This window comes from Dicentrarchus labrax, unplaced genomic scaffold, assembly GCF_905237075.1.
Source record: "Dicentrarchus labrax unplaced genomic scaffold, dlabrax2021, whole genome shotgun sequence".
Classification (NCBI taxonomy): Eukaryota; Metazoa; Chordata; class Actinopteri; family Moronidae; genus Dicentrarchus; species Dicentrarchus labrax.
This window is the reverse complement of record NW_026136702.1, coordinates 26,651,627-26,668,258: the sequence shown is the minus strand read 5'-3', so window position 1 is coordinate 26,668,258 and position 16,632 is coordinate 26,651,627. Positions and strand designations below refer to the sequence as shown.

At 39.3% G+C, this 16,632-nt stretch overlaps 1 protein-coding gene across 1 annotated transcript; it reads left to right on the top strand.

Moving 5' to 3' along the window:
* The first annotated feature begins 786 nt into the window (after positions 1–786).
* exo1 (exonuclease 1) lies at positions 787–15,679 on the top strand. The gene is made up of 14 exons (XM_051423347.1): positions 787–879; positions 3,820–4,016; positions 4,135–4,254; positions 6,101–6,224; positions 6,501–6,638; positions 7,562–7,774; positions 8,289–8,476; positions 8,615–8,717; positions 8,798–9,011; positions 10,190–10,376; positions 12,296–12,848; positions 13,003–13,068; positions 13,872–14,068; positions 15,439–15,679. The coding sequence occupies exons 2-14, from the start codon at positions 3,856–3,858 to the stop codon at positions 15,545–15,547; spliced, it is 2,373 nt and encodes a 790-aa protein (XP_051279307.1). The 5' UTR covers positions 787–879; positions 3,820–3,855; the 3' UTR covers positions 15,548–15,679.
* Positions 15,680–16,632: the final 953 nt, after the last annotated feature.

The following is a 16,632-nucleotide window of genomic DNA, read 5'->3' as shown; positions in this document are numbered from 1 at the left end:
ATAGGAGCAGGATATAGGCGAAGAAACTAACGAGGATCTATGAGCTGATATTCTTCACCGGGTCGACTTCATCTACATATGCAAAACCTGATCTATTCCCAACATAAATCATACACCGCACTCACAGGACAAAAATCTGACACATTTATTTTGACGTTAATCCTCTTTGTGACAGATGTCCTGCAGAATCGATTCATACTGTTTCTTTTGGTCTTGCCCATCTCAACTTTAGTCCAACACTTTTGACACACTTTCAGGGGTAGTTGTTTTACCAAAAATGAAAGCAGACCATGTGGCCTTCTTGACCCGTGATAGTACACACTGCGTATAAGAGAATAATGTCCTAACTAACTAATAATGTACTGAAGTGTGCATAGTTCATGAACAATTGCTTGAGCGATCATTAAAATATCAGCTTTTTCCTGTGCGGTGAAGTGCTTGCGAGCTGAGGTCCGAGCACCGGCGTGTCGCAAATTTACAAAGAGGCGAGGGCGGGGATGTGCTTGTGGCACATGAAGGAGCTAGGCTGTGTCGATGCATCTCTATCAGCTGATGATCAGGCAGCCAGTGCGGGGTCGCTGGGATAATTGTCATTGTTGAAACTTAATAGTGCCAAAAAAAGTAAACAAGAAACGGTTTATTTTGTGTTGCACGGGAACATGTTAACCGGGTGTAGACGTAAGGTTTTGGAGCGCACCCCTTCTTCTTCGGTTAATCCCGCCCTCTCAGTTCATCTGGCCAATAGCAGCAGCTCTGTGGCCAATAGCAGCAGCTCTGTGGCCAATAGCAGAAGCTCATACTCAGTAACTCATTTTGCCGCTAAAACTAAATTCACTCCAGCCTTCTGTTCGGGCTGTGGATAAAAGTAACTGGAAAGGAGTAAGTTTTAATTCGGTATTCAGTGAATTTGACATACTGTTATATATTATACTGCTTTAACGTATTGTCAGTGTGTGTTATTTACATAGACGTCGGTTGTAGCCGCCTTTAGCCAGCGTTGGCGCAGAAACTGTCCACTTTGTTCAGTTCAGTTAACGTTACTATGTTAACGTTAGCTCGTTAGATCATAGAGCCTTTCAGATTGTGTCTCAGCTAACTAACGTTGCTATCAATATTTGTAAGAGCAAGAAACTGCTCTGCATTCAAAAGAAACGACAATGTCACCACTTAACCCCTCGATACGATTTACTATGTACTACACTAGACTACTAACGTTATATTAAAAACTTCCAATTTAATGTTCACTTGTTTATTAACAAACACATAGAGGTCTAAATAATAAACCCGACAACATTTATAATTATTTAGGTTTAGTGCTAAATTCGGCGCATTTATTCACCAAGTAGGGCTTCAGTTACCTGAACTGTAAACGTGAAACTGTTCGGTGTTAGCCAGCTTTTGGTTTAGTTAGCCCTCTCTGGTGTTTTAGCGGATGAAGATAGCGGGATAAGCGATCATTATTAGCCAACACTAAACCTGAAAATACTCCATATTAAAGTGATGCACTAGCCTAACGAAGTCTTCTTTTTCACTGTAAGAATAGCAAGTTGAAATGTGTAGATTTCTTTATCTAACGTTAATGCGCAGTGGTAGGAATGAGCAGATCATCGACAGTATATATAATTCATATCCAGATTCATCTCCATTTCAGAGCCGCACCCTTATGTATACATTAGCTGTAATACGCAATCTCTGCCATTAAGCAAAAACAAAGGATCAAGTAGTTACCGGTATTAAGTAAAGCTGATCTTCGAAGTGTGATATGTTGGTTATACAGTATGTATGAGACTTTTGAGGTACATACAAACCAAATATATGCAATATGCAAATGAAGATTTTGAAGCAAAGTAAATTTCTAGTGTTGTGTTCAAGGATTCAAGGTTATTTCATTGTCATTTACAATGCAGGTTTTTGGAATGAAATTTAGACATAGTTCCCTGTATGCTACTTTAAAAAACAAAATAAATGAATAAAAAACAAACATTTTCATGTGAAGGGCCACCATAATAGATGCACATTTTTCCCCTCCGAGTATTTTTTATATATTTAGGTTTGAAAATAAAAAAAAGTCTATAATCAAACTAGGAGCAATATAGTCAGCCAGCCTTATTTTTTCACTTGTTGTTCCAACTTACAAAATATAGGATAAAAGTTAAAAGTATGTCTCACGGGATCACAAGGCCTTTTTAATTTTAAGTGTAGCTATTCATTCATTTATGTAAAGAACAACAAAATGACAATGTTGTTTTTAAAGTTTAGATTGTTTAAGATGTAAAGTTGAAAAAAAGCCTTTACTTTCTGATAAACAGCCTTGTGTTGCATCAGAAAAGTAAACAGTTAAAACAACCAAAGAGCTAATAGAACAACAAAAGAAGCGTATTAAGTATATACGATTGTTATAAAACAAGCCAAAACATACGCACAGAGAATTGTATGAAAAGTAACTAATAATATCAGGAAAAATGTTGGCATGTTTTTGTCAGTTGAGGATTGCAAAACAATGACTTCAAACTCAAGTGTCTACTCTGCTGGAAAGGTGCAACAAGAAGGAGTCCTAGTGGAGACCAAGAAACTTTCCAAAGCGTGGCTTCATTTCACAAAGAAAGATGACAACAGAGCTGTTTGTAATGTCTATAAAATTATCATTTTAAGTAAAGGGGGAAACACCAGCAGTATGCTGAAACTTCTTCCTACTCAACATGGACTTAAATTCCAGGAATGCCATGTTATTGACACTTTATGCACTGAGCAAAACAGCCGTTACACAGAGGCTAAATATCCTTTCTTATACTAACAGTAGTGCCTTTGCAGAGAAATTGTTCAGGAATTGATAAAGAATCTGACAAATAAGCAGAATCAATATTTGTTGTGTTATTGTCAGTATTTTTCTGATAGTTGAGACTATGATGATCTACACACAGGTGCCACTGCTTTTAGGGTAAATTAATATCCTGTTATTAATCATAATGCCATGCATTAGCAGGCATGGCAGATTTTGATTTACAAATATTCTCTTATTACATCCATTTTAAATGATAACAGACAGACTGTTGCTACAGCTCTCTGTTTCTACATTGTGTTCAGACCAAACAGTTGTGTTGATGCTGAAAACTGCAGGACTGGACAATTAATTCAAATGTTATTGAAATGGCAATATCCAAATGACAGATGCAGCATTTTGTTTGATAAAGGTAAAATGTGTGTCAAACAGCATTACAATGAAGCGCTGTAGTGCTGCAGAGATGTCCTAGCCTACAAATCTCATTCTCCAGATGTTTGGTACAGACATCAACAAATGTTACATCGTTTTTTCTGTGAGATAAATAATGTTCATTCCGAATGGCTTGTGAAGATGTGTAGTTTTCAACTCACTGTCATCTCTGAACAAATGCTTTATCTGATTTTTGTGGTTATTTTGTCCCAGTTTTTGGAAGGGGAGGTGGGATGCTGGAACCATGTCTGTCAGCATTTTCCACTCACTGGATGTAGTCATATTTAACTTAAAGATTCAATTAGTGAAAGCCCCTGCTACATCTTCTCTCTGATGGTCTTGGTTGTTTGTGTAGGCCATATAGAGGCATCGGTACTAAATTGAGACTGTTTCATAACCAGTTGAAAACTCCTTGTAGCAAGTTTGAGATATAATTACAGTTCTTAATGTTGGATCATGCAATTATTTCCTGTAATTTTGAAATGAGGCAGTAGTAAGCACGCTCTGAGGAATGTTTTTATGTTGTCATCAGTGAGCTTTCTGGATGCCTTTCCTCACTGAAAGTGTGAGCAGTTGTTTTCATCAGTATTTTCCTGATCCATTTACAGTTTGAGAATCAGTGTGGCTCCAATTGGCAGCTGAAAATGGGAATCTCTGGACTGCTGCAGTTCATCAAAGATGCAGCAGACCCCATCAATGTGAAGAAATACAAAGGCCAGACCGTGGCTGTGGACACTTACTGCTGGCTGCATAAAGGAGCATTTTCATGTGCTGAGAAGCTCGCTAAAGGAGAACCAACTGATCAGTGAGCATTTTTATTATTATTCAAAAGAAAATATGTTTAGAAACATGTTAATATTCACTTTGTGATTTTCTTGTTATGTCCACAACTGATATTGGCATTTGAATTTGTCCAATCCTAGGTACGTGTGGTACTGCATGAAATTTGTGGACATGCTGTTGAACTTCAGAGTCAAACCAATTCTGGTGTTTGATGGACGCAATCTGCCATCAAAACGAGAGGTGGAAAAGGCTCGCAGAGAGTGAGTATTTACCTTGAGTCTGTATGAGTGTTTGGATGACACATCTATGTCCTGGACTGCCTATTATCTATGACCTCAAGTCCAAGAACACTTTTAAACATTAGCACATTTTACTTAAAACATAAATGCCCAGTGCCAACTGTTTTACCTTAAAATGCTTTTCTTCCTCAGCAGGTTCCGTTCAAAACCCACTTTTTTAACACCCACCAGGGGTGGAAAAACAAAATCGTATGCAATATTTTGTTTTGTGATATTGTATCGATTCTCCATAACTATAGATATTTTTGTATTTAAATCCCAAACAACTAGATAGCGTGTGTGTTGTAAACGTGAACTGAGGGCTATAATGTTGGATGTTACAGAGACTGATAAATACAAATACAAACAAAAGTAGACTTTGTTTTCCTCAGACAGTTTTGCTAAAATTAGATTTTATAAAAAGAAATCACAATTTATATTGTGTTGCTTACACTATTGCAGCATATTGAATTCTAACCCCAGTATCATGATGCGTATCATATTGCCAGATTCTTGCCAATACCCCCCCACCACCATTCAGTACTTACCCCATATAAAACCCATGGTTCTGACCAGATAGCTAATTATCCACTCTGATCTGACTGGAAGGTTTTCTTTTTAAGATAATGAAAATTTTTGACCCATTATTTTTGTGATTGTTGTTTAAGGGTGCATAAACAACTCCTCACACTGATGCCCTCATAAATGGTCATTGTTTTTCATTTTCTATCTCCTGTTTGCGCACATCTCACTGATGACGTTGTTCGGTTACTGACCTATAAGAGCAGCAAATATCTGAAACAAAAAGACCGACTTTAAATGGCGTTTAAAGGTCCAGTGTGAGCTGGACAGAAATGGAATATACTATTCATAGGTATTTTTTCATTGGTGTATAAATTAGTGTAAATTTGTATTTGTAATTTGTACAGTATAAAAAAAATAAACATACTAATTTTCCATCTTTCCCAATATGACAATATTCCACTTATGATAATGGTCATGTAAACAACATGTTCTCTTTCGATATTCCTAATTCAGACATATGGGATATGCTAATATTATATAGTATACAGTGCATTCAGAATATGCGTCTCATTTGGGTTTTTTACTGCGGTTTGCCTGTTTACGGTCAGCTCTGTGTTGTAAACAAACTAACTAGCCAACAGTTTATAAGGCTGGAGAAGAGACACACGCACAGAAGAAAAGAAAATAATAATTAGGTAATATTAGTGGAATATTAATTTTCATTAGACACTATTCCTACTACAACAGTTTAGTAGGAATGTTGTCTTGTTTGGAATAAGGGCAAAAAACAGAATATTTTGTGAATGTAAACATAGTCAACAGAAAATGATCACACAGAGTTTTTGAGAAGCACTGATGGATGGCCTGTGCCAAACATAATAATCCGGTGTTTTTCATACCTGGTAACAAACAGGCTCAGACAAAGCTTGGTTTATCTAATCACTGCATTCCAAAACGGCAACAGTGCAACATTGTTTGTGTGTGACGGTGCAGAGAGGAATGTACAGACCTGCAGACAGGTGAGACCAAAAGGACTAAAAGACCAAAACAATATTGTTATTAACAGGGAAACTGAGCTGTATCTGTCTTTTATTTTTGCTGCTGATAGTGGTGTTACTACTTACTACAAAATAATCTTAGCCATTTCCTAACTCAGTTGTCTCTTAGGAAGGTTTTATATCATTGTCCAGAAACATAGTCTCCAGTTTTATTTCTCATTTTAACATTTTACTAGATTTCATTTGAATTGCAATTAGGAATTCTAGTGTTCCGTTATTGATTCTGCTTCATTTGTGCCTCTCAGGCGCAGAGAAACCAACCTTCTGAAAGGCAGACAGCTGTTACGTGAAGGCAAAGTTTCTGAGGCCAGAGACTGTTTTACCCGTTGTGTTAACATCACCCCAGCCATGGCTCATAACCTTATTAAGGTAAGGGCTTCCTATCTCCTGCCAGGAGGTAAAGTCAGTGTTTATATAGCCCTAATTCTGCCCACTAAAAGCTAATGATTTGAGTTGTTAGTCACATCTTATCAGTTGAATCACTGCACTTTTTTGTGTCATTGTACACAGAGCAACATAGAGAAATGCATTTAGCAAGAATCCTATAAATACATGTGTTCTCTGTTTTTCTTTGTTACTTTATTATATAACATCATTCATGATGAAGTTTTGTTGGAAATGTTTTTGTCTTGCTTCTTAAAACAGGCTGCAAGGGCGAAAGGGGTGGACTGTGTTGTGGCTCCATATGAAGCGGATGCTCAGTTAGCTTACCTAACTAAATATGGTTTAGCCCAGGCTGTCATCACAGAAGACTCTGACCTGCTGGCATTTGGCTGCAAAAAGGTATCATGCACTAGACCCAGTGGCTGAATACATATGTAAATACATAGAGGAAACCTGACGGTAGCATAGAGCAGGGGGATATTATTGGCTGTCGATGTTATGCAAACCAGATACAATTTTGCATGTGTGCATAAGGGTACTAATGCTTACTCTGTGCTCTATGGCAAGAATGACAAGGAAGTTGGCTAACCACCAAGTGAGAGAAACAACAGACTTAAGGGGCGGCAGTAGCTCAGTGTGTAGGGACTTGGCTTGGGAACCGGAGGATCACCAGTTCAAATCCCACAGTATGGAGTGTGCATGGAGTGTGTGGGGCGGCTGCGGCTCAGAGGCAGAGCGGGTCGTTCCTTAATCGGAAGGTTGTGGGTTCGATCCCCGGCTCCTGGTGCCACATGTCGAAGTATCCTTGAACTATACTGAACCCCAAAGTGCATCGGTGTGTGAATGTGTATGAATGTTAGTTTCTGTTCGATGGCCTTTGCCATCACTGTGTGAAAGGGTGAATGTCTCACGTAATAAAAGTGAGTGGTCAGAAGACTAGAAAGGCGCTATACATTTACCAGGTCCATTTACCTTATTTTATTGATGATTATCATTATATATATATATATATATATATATATATATATATATATATATATATATATATATATATATATATATATATATATCATTATTTGATATTCTCTCTCCATGTTTGCATGTCCACAAGCCTGCATTTCAGCCTGTGTGTATATAAAAATAGGAGTGAAAAAAAGAATTTCTACAATAGGGGATTAATAAGGTAAATCTTAATCTTTATTATATATATATTTTTTTTTAGTCAGTTTGCAGCAAACCATATGTTAGAATGACAGCCTTTAAGAACTGGCCACATGAACCAAGCATGACTCAATAATAAAGCCTCTTTCACAATCATGCAGGTGATCCTCAAAATGGATAAGCATGGCAACAGCCTGGAGATAGACCAGAGCAACCTGGGCCGCTGTCGCCCTCTAGGGAACTTTTTCACAGAGGAGAAATTTCGCCACATGTGCATCCTCTCTGGCTGTGATTATCTGGCCTCCTTGCATGGCATCGGCCTGGGCAAGGCCTGCAAGCTGCTCCGGATGGCCAAAGACCCTGATATCCTCAAGGTGAGACCAGATGGTGAGGCAGTGAATTATGCATTGATTATGCATTTAAGAAGTAGGGAGTGGGGGGCATGGAATTATCTACAGTGCGCACAGAAATTAAAATTCACCACAGTAAGTATGTGCCGTCTCCTTTTGACCGACCACATCGCGGCCCGGGGTGTGTGGAGGTAAGCCAGCAGCAGTCGTTTTTTTTTTTTTTTTTTTTTTTAAGAGAAAGAAGAGTAGGGGAAAGGGAAATAAATATATAAATAAAAGTGGGGGAAAAGGATGCTGAAATAAATATTTTACGTGCAGGTATCTTTATGCACATGGGGTACGTGGATATAACAGTATATACAGTATGCAAAGAAACAGAATTTTCAGCAATGGAAAATAAGTAATGAATGGTTTCATTAAGAGTCCTAGGGTAATTGTACAGGGTAATAAGCTGTTGGTCTAATCAACACTAGCATTATAATGATTGTGTTGGTAAAAGCCTGTAGCAGTGCTCCAGTGACAGACAGTTGTGTGTCAGGTGATCAGAAAGATGGGCCAGTACCTGAAGATGAATCTAGTCGTCCCTGAAGAGTACATCGAGGGATTCGTCAGAGCCAATAACACCTTCCTCTACCAGCTGGTGTTTGATCCCATCAGTAGGAAGGTTGTACCCCTCAACCCATACCCAGAGCACATGGACCCAGCCACCCTCAGCTATGCTGGACTGTATCCTTCTGTCCTGAATAACACCTGACCAAATGTCTCCTTTGTTAATAATGCAGTGTCGTATTTGATTTACTAATGGCAAGCTGTGAGTTCCTCTCTATCACTTGCATAGTATTTAATCCTTGATGATGAGTCCAGCAATCTAGGAGATGAAGAAGGCTTGCAGATGGCCCTGGGAAACCTTGACATCAACACCATGCAGAGGATAGACAACTTTAGCCCAGACAAACCCCTGCCACAGGTATTAGACCACAATCATTGAAAGGATTCCTGATCATCAAAACGAAGTGTCACATTTACATGACGCAAATGTCTTTTCAGCCTTCTAAACCCCGCAGTCACAGCTGGAACGACTCACCCGCCCCCACTGGGCCCAGTATCTGGAGCAGAGGCTTCAAACCAGCATCTGCTGCCCCACCCCAGTCTGCTGCCTCCCCAGACAGGCCTCCCCCCACCAGGGGGAAGGAGAGAGTCATCAGCCTGGACGGTCTTAGGTTGCCCTGCAGAGAGCTGCAGGTGAAGAGACCACGAGAAGGTGAGCTGTTAACATGCAGTGTTTACATTTCTACTTGTCTTTAATACAAATACACTCATCACTCACTGACAGCTGATGATGATCATAGGCTGTGGAACAATTTACTGACAGGGTGACTGACAATACATTATTTTTTTTCATGTCCACTTAGGAGCCACAGTTATTGACTAGATAATTGAATAACATGTCTGCGTTTTTCTTGTAACTTTTTCTTGTTTGTTTGTTTGTTGAGTCAGGGTTCCCACCTATCCTGGAAAACCTGGAAAGACTAGTTTTCCAGTAATGGAAACACCTGTACATTTTTAAATAAGCAAATATACTGGAAATAATCATCCTGCAAAATTTTTATTGTATTTTAGCCCCACACTCAGATCGCCAATGTATTTTGTCTGAAACTCGACAGTTGGTAGGAGAAATTGCCCAATATGACACTTCGGCGCGCGTTTACCACAAGTGGAACAGACTTGCAGCAGTCTTTTTGAGCTACAAACAAATTTCTTGTTATTGTGGTCAATAAATAACATGCACAGCAGTGTTAACTGTACGTGCAAAACACTTACTGCTTCTTCTTTTAACAGGCTAATAGGTGAGAAGATGAATTTTCTGTAAAATAAAGTAATTTCTACTTAATTTGAACTATTAGTTGGGCCAAATTAATTTTACTGTTAGAGGAAAACTATACTAAAATCTGTTCAGTTTGAAAGCATGTCATTTCACATTTTCAATTACCTCAGAGAGCCATTGGACAGTTTGTTTCCATTAAAATCTCCAAAACATTATTCATGAGATGGAAAAACATTTGTGCTAAAGTTAATCAGCTTGTGGCATTATCAGAGAACATGTGAATAGTCTGCAGATTACTCATTTGGGAAGGTTTGATCACAGAAATTAACAAGACTGTAGCTGAACTCCAGCTTTAGTTTGTGCTGCTAAAGGATTGGCCTTAAATTTAGCTCATTACAGGTTCACCCAACTCAACTTTTATCAACGCTGTCCTTTTTTTGTAGATAAAATGAAATGATCCACAGGTACTGTAATTGGTCCCTTTGAGGGCACTGAATCACTGTGGCAGCAAAATACTAGGTAGGATGATACTAAGCCGACTGGAAATAATAGAACAAGAAAGTAAAGGCACACTCTTATGATTCTGGGTTGTACTTTTTTCTTGTCTCCCATAGACTCTAGTATATCAGACCAGGACGTGCTGCAGCAGTATTCATCCTCCAGTCAGAAGCGAGTCAGGTCAGACCAGCAGCCAGACAAGGCAACTTTAACCAGGCAGCCCTGTTCACGAAACCGCTTCGCCACTCTCCTGCAGAGGAGGAACCAGGAAGCTGAGGAGGATGGCCAGGCCACATGCAGCAGGTGACATCACAGAAAACTCATCTAATGATCACCTTCTGCATTATTGACTACTAGATACAAATGTTTACTGTAGGGCAAGCAGCACAAGCAGTTAACACCTAGTGTGTATAAAAAATGCAGAAGTATGTTGTCTCTGGTACATTTGAATGCGATATTAGTTGATGATTCAGTTTTATATGATTTTTATTAGTTGATTATTTAAAAGAGCTCTGTATAGAACACTCAGGATTGTTCAGGGATTACCATTTTGCCTGGGTTTAATTCCTGGCTGGGGCAGGGTCTTTCTGCGTGGAATTTGCATGTTCTCCCCATATTTGTGTGGGTTTCCTCTAGGTGCTCCATGTTCCCCCTAACATATACAAAAATATGTATGTCCAGTCAGTACTTTGACCAAGGCACTCGCTCAGATCTGCAGTTGGCGCCCACTGATCCTAGTACTTAAGATGGGTCAAATGCAGAGAATAAATTTCCCTATCAGGACCAATAAAGGATAACTTAATTTAACTTAACATGTGATTAAACTAACTAGTCAGTTGTTGACAAAGTGGTGAAGAGGTTTGTTTGTCTGAAGTGAGTGTTAATGTCTTGGCCAAACTGGATTTTGTAGTAATGTAAAGTGCCACAGGTTGGCAATAGTTAAACTTGAAGCACTAGATGGCAACAGTGCAAGTCACTGAATTTTCTGCAACACATTCCTGCAAATATTTTACAATCAGGGGTTGATCTAATTTAAAAAAAAAAAAAAAAAAAAAAGTTAAAGAAAGTAAATTAACGCATATAATTAATCTGATATTTTTTAGGCTAAGCAATGGGCTTATGTATTTGGAAAATTGTCTGAAGATTTGTTGATTTCTAATGCCGCCTTTAGATATTTCTACCCACAATACACAATGTCATGTTTTTGAGTTCAATTATCTTAATTTAGGGGCTTTTCTAAGCATGTGATTGATTGTGATTAAATTAACATACATATATTTGTGTCACCCTCTTGCCACCCCATTAGTATTTCTCTAGATCTGCCTATGTTCACAATAAAAACCTCGTTAGGAAATGAAGGGATTATGTCCACTGAAACAGAGCTTTTAATTTGACACAGAAAGTGTTGAGTTTCTGTTTGCAGGTAGAGTAATAAATGCCCTCGGTAGCAACAACAACCGTATATATATGGAGGAGGTAGTAGAAAGTTTGTTTTTTGTTGTGGCAAAGACACCAGCAGGAACACTCAAAATAATTACAGACTGTATAAAATACATTTGCTCTGACATTTGGAGATTTTTGAAATATGCCTCGAGTTTGTAGCTGCACCTTAAGGACAGCAAAAGAATGAGAACTGAAACAAGATCATGTAACTGCTGCTCATTATAAATGCTCCACTGAAATTATAATAATAATAAAATCATCTTGTTTACTTAAATGAATAGTACATACTATGTTGCTTTCTTTAAGTAGCATTCCCTGCCCTGGTCCTAAAAACTTCCTTCTCCCAAACCTCCTGCAGTCCTTTGAGTTCTCAGTCCAGGTACAGTCAGCTAAAAGCACCGCTAACTAGCACATGCAGCAATTCACCAGTAAGTGACTTCCTGTGTTAGAGAATGTCTGTCTTGTCGACAGTGCGTTGCTCCCGATACTCCAACGACAGGTTTTTGTTTTTTTCTGCGACTATCGGACTAATGAAAAGTCGGGTGACTCCTCATCGATTAACGGTTTGTTTCACTATCAGGGGACACATTCTTCGAAACAGGGAAACTAAGCATGTTTCCAAAAATGTTGAAGCATTCCTGTAAATCGAGGGCTATGATTGTGATCACAATATTTACCAAAAAAATGAAGGTCATCATTGTTGCAATAGTCAAACAGCCTTAACAAGCAGTAAGGTTAACACTGTACAGCTTCCTGATGGTGTTTATTCCCACCTGTAGATTCTTCAGCAGTTCCAGTTTAGCATCCAGTCCGATCACTAAGGAGTCTACTCAGGAGGATTTACCTCAGCATGTGGATCCCAGAGCTGTGAGTCACACTCAGGACAATTCTTCCAGCACCCAGACCAATGACAGCGATAGTCCCGATGTTCCATCTGTGGACACCCCGAGTCCGCCTCCATCAACAAGCAAAACATCTCCCAGTTCAGCCAGTCATGGCCTCAGGCTTTTTTACTGGTCAGGCAGCTCCACCTCAACTGAACGATCAAGACAGCCCAAGTCCACTTTAGGCCTGGCTGACCTGCAGCAGTTTCAGTATAAGAAGGAGACTGCTTCCTCTTCTACAAAAACACACAGATCCCCTGGAGACAGGTTACCCCCACGTCCATCTTCTACTGACGAAAACCCAGAGGACAAGGATGACCTCCCAGACTCCCCTCTGTCCCAGGATAGCGCCTACTTCACCCAGTCCCAGCCTTACCTCACTTCCTGCCACAAAGAGGAAGCCCCCACCTACAGCTTCCCTTCCTCCTACCAGGGGGATGCTGCGTCTGTACGTTTGCACAAATCTTCACCGCCTTTATAAATATTTGTACATCCCTTGTGGTTGGGTCAGCCTTCACACATACTCCATCATCTGAGTTTCATGACATGTGTGGGTGTGCAGAAGGCTATGTTCTTACGTGTCTTTTCATGTGCTTCCTCAGGCAATTAATTTGATTCCCTCACACTCGCCAGAAGCAGATGAGAAATCAGCTGTGCTGAGATCAAAGGTGGGTTTGAGCCAGAGAGACATCCAACATTTTGCAGATTTTTGGTCGAATCTTCAAGTATTTAACAGAAGAATTCACAGTTTCTTTACAATTAGACTGTGGAAGAGGGTTGTGTCAGCCTACCCAGGTTGTTGGTCCCCCAAAAGCCACAAATTTACATTTCTATTTGTGCATGGAATAAACAAGCAAGACTCATCCTTTATTAATAAGCTTTAGAGGTGTTGGTAGGTGTATTTTTGAACTCTGAGCCAGACTAGCGGTTTCCCTATGCTTCCAGCCTTTATGCTAAGCTGAGCTAACCATGGCCTTACATTTTATTGATACTGATACGATTATTGATTCTGCTTATTAGGGCTGAGTGCAAGTACCCTTAATGATTCCTGATCAATTATCCGTGTGGAAAAAGTAGACCTTAGCAAGTTTTCGGCATTAACAGTCTAAAGACAAAAAGTAGTTTTAGTAGTTATAGTTTCTTGTGAATTAGACCATGTTTTGGATCGTTTCTTCCTCTCAGAGTTTTAAGTCATTGTTATGCAATGCTGCATATGCTGTCAGAAAAACATACTGGCATCAATAAAATGAACTGATAAGCTTGGTGCTATAAGCTTCTGACTGCTCAACTGGAACCAGTTCTCGATTCCCATTATTGACTCCCAACTATGTACTCATTCTTGGATTTGTTTTGTTCAGTTCACAATTTAGAAATAATGAAGCTCAATACATTTTTTATAGCAGAAAAACATTGTGTGCTTTTTCCTCTGTGTTTTAATCTTGACTTCTATAGATGGTCTTTGTCCCTCCAGGTTGCAGGTCTGTCGAAACCAAAGTCCATCAGCCAGGGTCAAGCAGCAAAGGTGCGAACTTTGGGCCCAGCCAGGGCCAGCGGACTGAGGAAAAAGTCAGTGGGTTCTGCAAAGAAAACCTCCTCCCCCAATAATGAGAACAACCCAGGTGTCCAGGCCACCATCAGCAGCCTCTGGAAGAACTTCAGCTTCAAAAAGTAAAATAGAAATAGTCAGGTTACTTTGTAATTGAATAGTATATTTGAAAATAAGTCATAAATCACTTTAACAAATCTGGTTTTAAAAGGTAAGTGGTCAAGTTACATCATGGAACATTATGGAAGAGGAAACAGAAATTGCATACAGTGGATGTATTAATGGATGTCTCATCCTACATCTGCATCTGCAAGTCTCCAAAGCCCCTAAAACTCTCCTCCTCCCTCCTCCTTCACCTGAAATCACATCTGTAAAGCTTTGTTTGTTTTTAAGCGGCAACCAAGTTATGGTCCCCAACTGCTCCTTGAAGTCGGATCCACATACATCTGTTAAATCTCAAGTGTCACTGTGTCCCAAGGAGTGACTTCAATGAGGAGTTCCCCTGTCCCGTTAAAAATGGACTGAATTAGCTGCTGTAGTGAAGGCCTAGAATCAATATTTCCGTATACTGTTGTTGTTGAAAGTTTCTGTTTTGCTTGCTTCAGTCAAGGCATCTCATTCATCTCCCTTTGCAAACAGAAAATCTGTATAATTTATTAGTGTCACCCTTTATGAAGGCTTTATAAGTTGTAATTAATGTTTAATAAACAGACCCCAGCCACAGCCTGTTCACCATGCTGCCATCTGCTGCCACCAGACCTAAAACAGCTTCTTTCCTCAGGCTGTGAGACTGTTAAATTCTTCCTCAACAATTGGTAGTGTTTTTCATTTTTTTATTTTTAGGACTCAATCAATTTTTATTTTGTTTTTTTTTTAAAGTAGCATAAAGGGAACTAAATCAAAATGTCATTCTACAGACTTGTGTTGTAAATGACAATAAAATAACCTTTAATTGTTGAATAATTTACCAAAACCAGAATTTATAGACCATTAATAAGAACGCATTTTTGGGGATGCCAGGTTGTGAAATTGAAATCTCCGTCACTTTACTTTTTAGTCCATCAGGTCAACTGATCCAAAGGCATTATTTACAGATTATAAAGGGGCCCATAAATCCTCAGTTCATTTCTGCTTTCCTTCAAAATTTCCCCTTTCTGTTGTAACGTGAGTAAATGTAAGAAAAATCACATTAAGTCATTTTACAATGTATAATAATATCATAGTCCGTTTACAAGACAATAGCTTAATGTATTTTGCACCTTGTTCAACCTATTTATCACAGCAGAATGTTTTGGACCCCAACTGAAGCAGAAACCAAATGGTTCACATTGTTCAAACACTGTCAATGAAAGAAAGTTTTAGACCATAGTCTCACTCAAGCTTTGATATGGAAAGCTATGTAAACAAACTGGCATTGAGATGCCAGTAAGTTTAATCAGTGAGATGGTTTATAATGAAAGAGATGTAAAACACTCCCTCTTGTGTTTTTCAGAGATGCCCACAAGATGACTCCCAGCAAGACCGGTGCGCCCCTGTCTCCAGTCAAAGACAACCTGTTGGCCAGCTTGTCTCAGACAGACACAAACTTAATCACCGGATAGATACTTTGAATGTTTCACAAAGTGCTAAGCACTGGGAGTGAAGCTTTTCAACATACCATGTATGTTAATGATTACTCATCAATCTTTATTTTTTAATGTAGAGTTATAAATAAAGCGACGTCTTGTGATCCATCTTCTGAGTTGAGTTTTCTCTACCCAAGTACAGTGAAGTGAGGTTGCATCACATCTTGCTATTGTTTGTTGCTTCAGTATATCAGTCAAAGAATGTGTCACCTAGCTGTAAAAATGCACAATGCATACTTACTTGTTTACTGAAAATGCCTTCGAGCAAGCTGAGGAATGTGGCGACTGCTGGCTTCCTGTGTCTTCAGATCACTGTCAAGTTCCACCAAGGAGCCTTTTCAGATTGTTCCATTTGAATCATTTTGAAAGGTCTGAAGAGTTAAAACTGCATGTTAATTCAAACAATAAAAACATGAGCTGTTTTTCATCTACAGAGGGAGCTGCTGTGTTTCTACAATAGCCGAGACTGGACAAACCAAACTGGTTTTCTTTCGTGGCCACCGTAGTTTCTCCGTCCCACTTGGAACATTGGGGTGAGGCAAGGGGTTTCAAATTGGCAACTGCACTGCAAGATCCTACACACTACACCTTTAAAATTGGCCTCCTATGGAAAAAAAGTATTGGCCTCAGGTAGTCTGCTAGTGACTGGAGGGTAACCGGTTTCGATACTCCGCTTCCCCAGTCGAAGTGGAGATGATACTGAACCATGGCTACGCTGTCGGTGTGTGAGTGTGTGTATGGGTGAGCTTAACATCATCATAAGCAGTGATGAGCAGTTGGCACCTTGCATGGCATCCTCTGCCTTCAGTGTATGAATGTGTGTGAATGGCTAAATGTGACAAGTGTAAAGCAGGGGTGGAGCGGATGGATTTTTGGCCCAAATCTTTTAGGATTTTAATATAACTTCAACTTTGTGTCATTTCCCTTCAGTGTGACTGGAAGAGAAAATCAATGGAGCAAAGATTCTATTACTAGAAATCTCCAGCATAGTTTAACAACCATAGGTTTCAATATCAGTAATACTGTTTTTTTGCCAAATTCCTCCCCTGTGTTTTATAACC

Bases quoted from the DNA above. Each gene is read 5' to 3' on its own strand.
- exo1 (XM_051423347.1), top strand. From the start codon at position 3,856: ATGGGAATCTCTGGACTGCTGCAGTTCATCAAAGATGCAGCAGACCCC. The intron at 7,775-8,288 runs GTGAGACCAGAT...GTTGTGTGTCAG, and splicing joins AAGACCCTGATATCCTCAAG to GTGATCAGAAAGATGGGCCA. The intron at 8,477-8,614 runs GTATCCTTCTGT...TGATGAGTCCAG, and splicing joins ACCCTCAGCTATGCTGGACT to CAATCTAGGAGATGAAGAAG.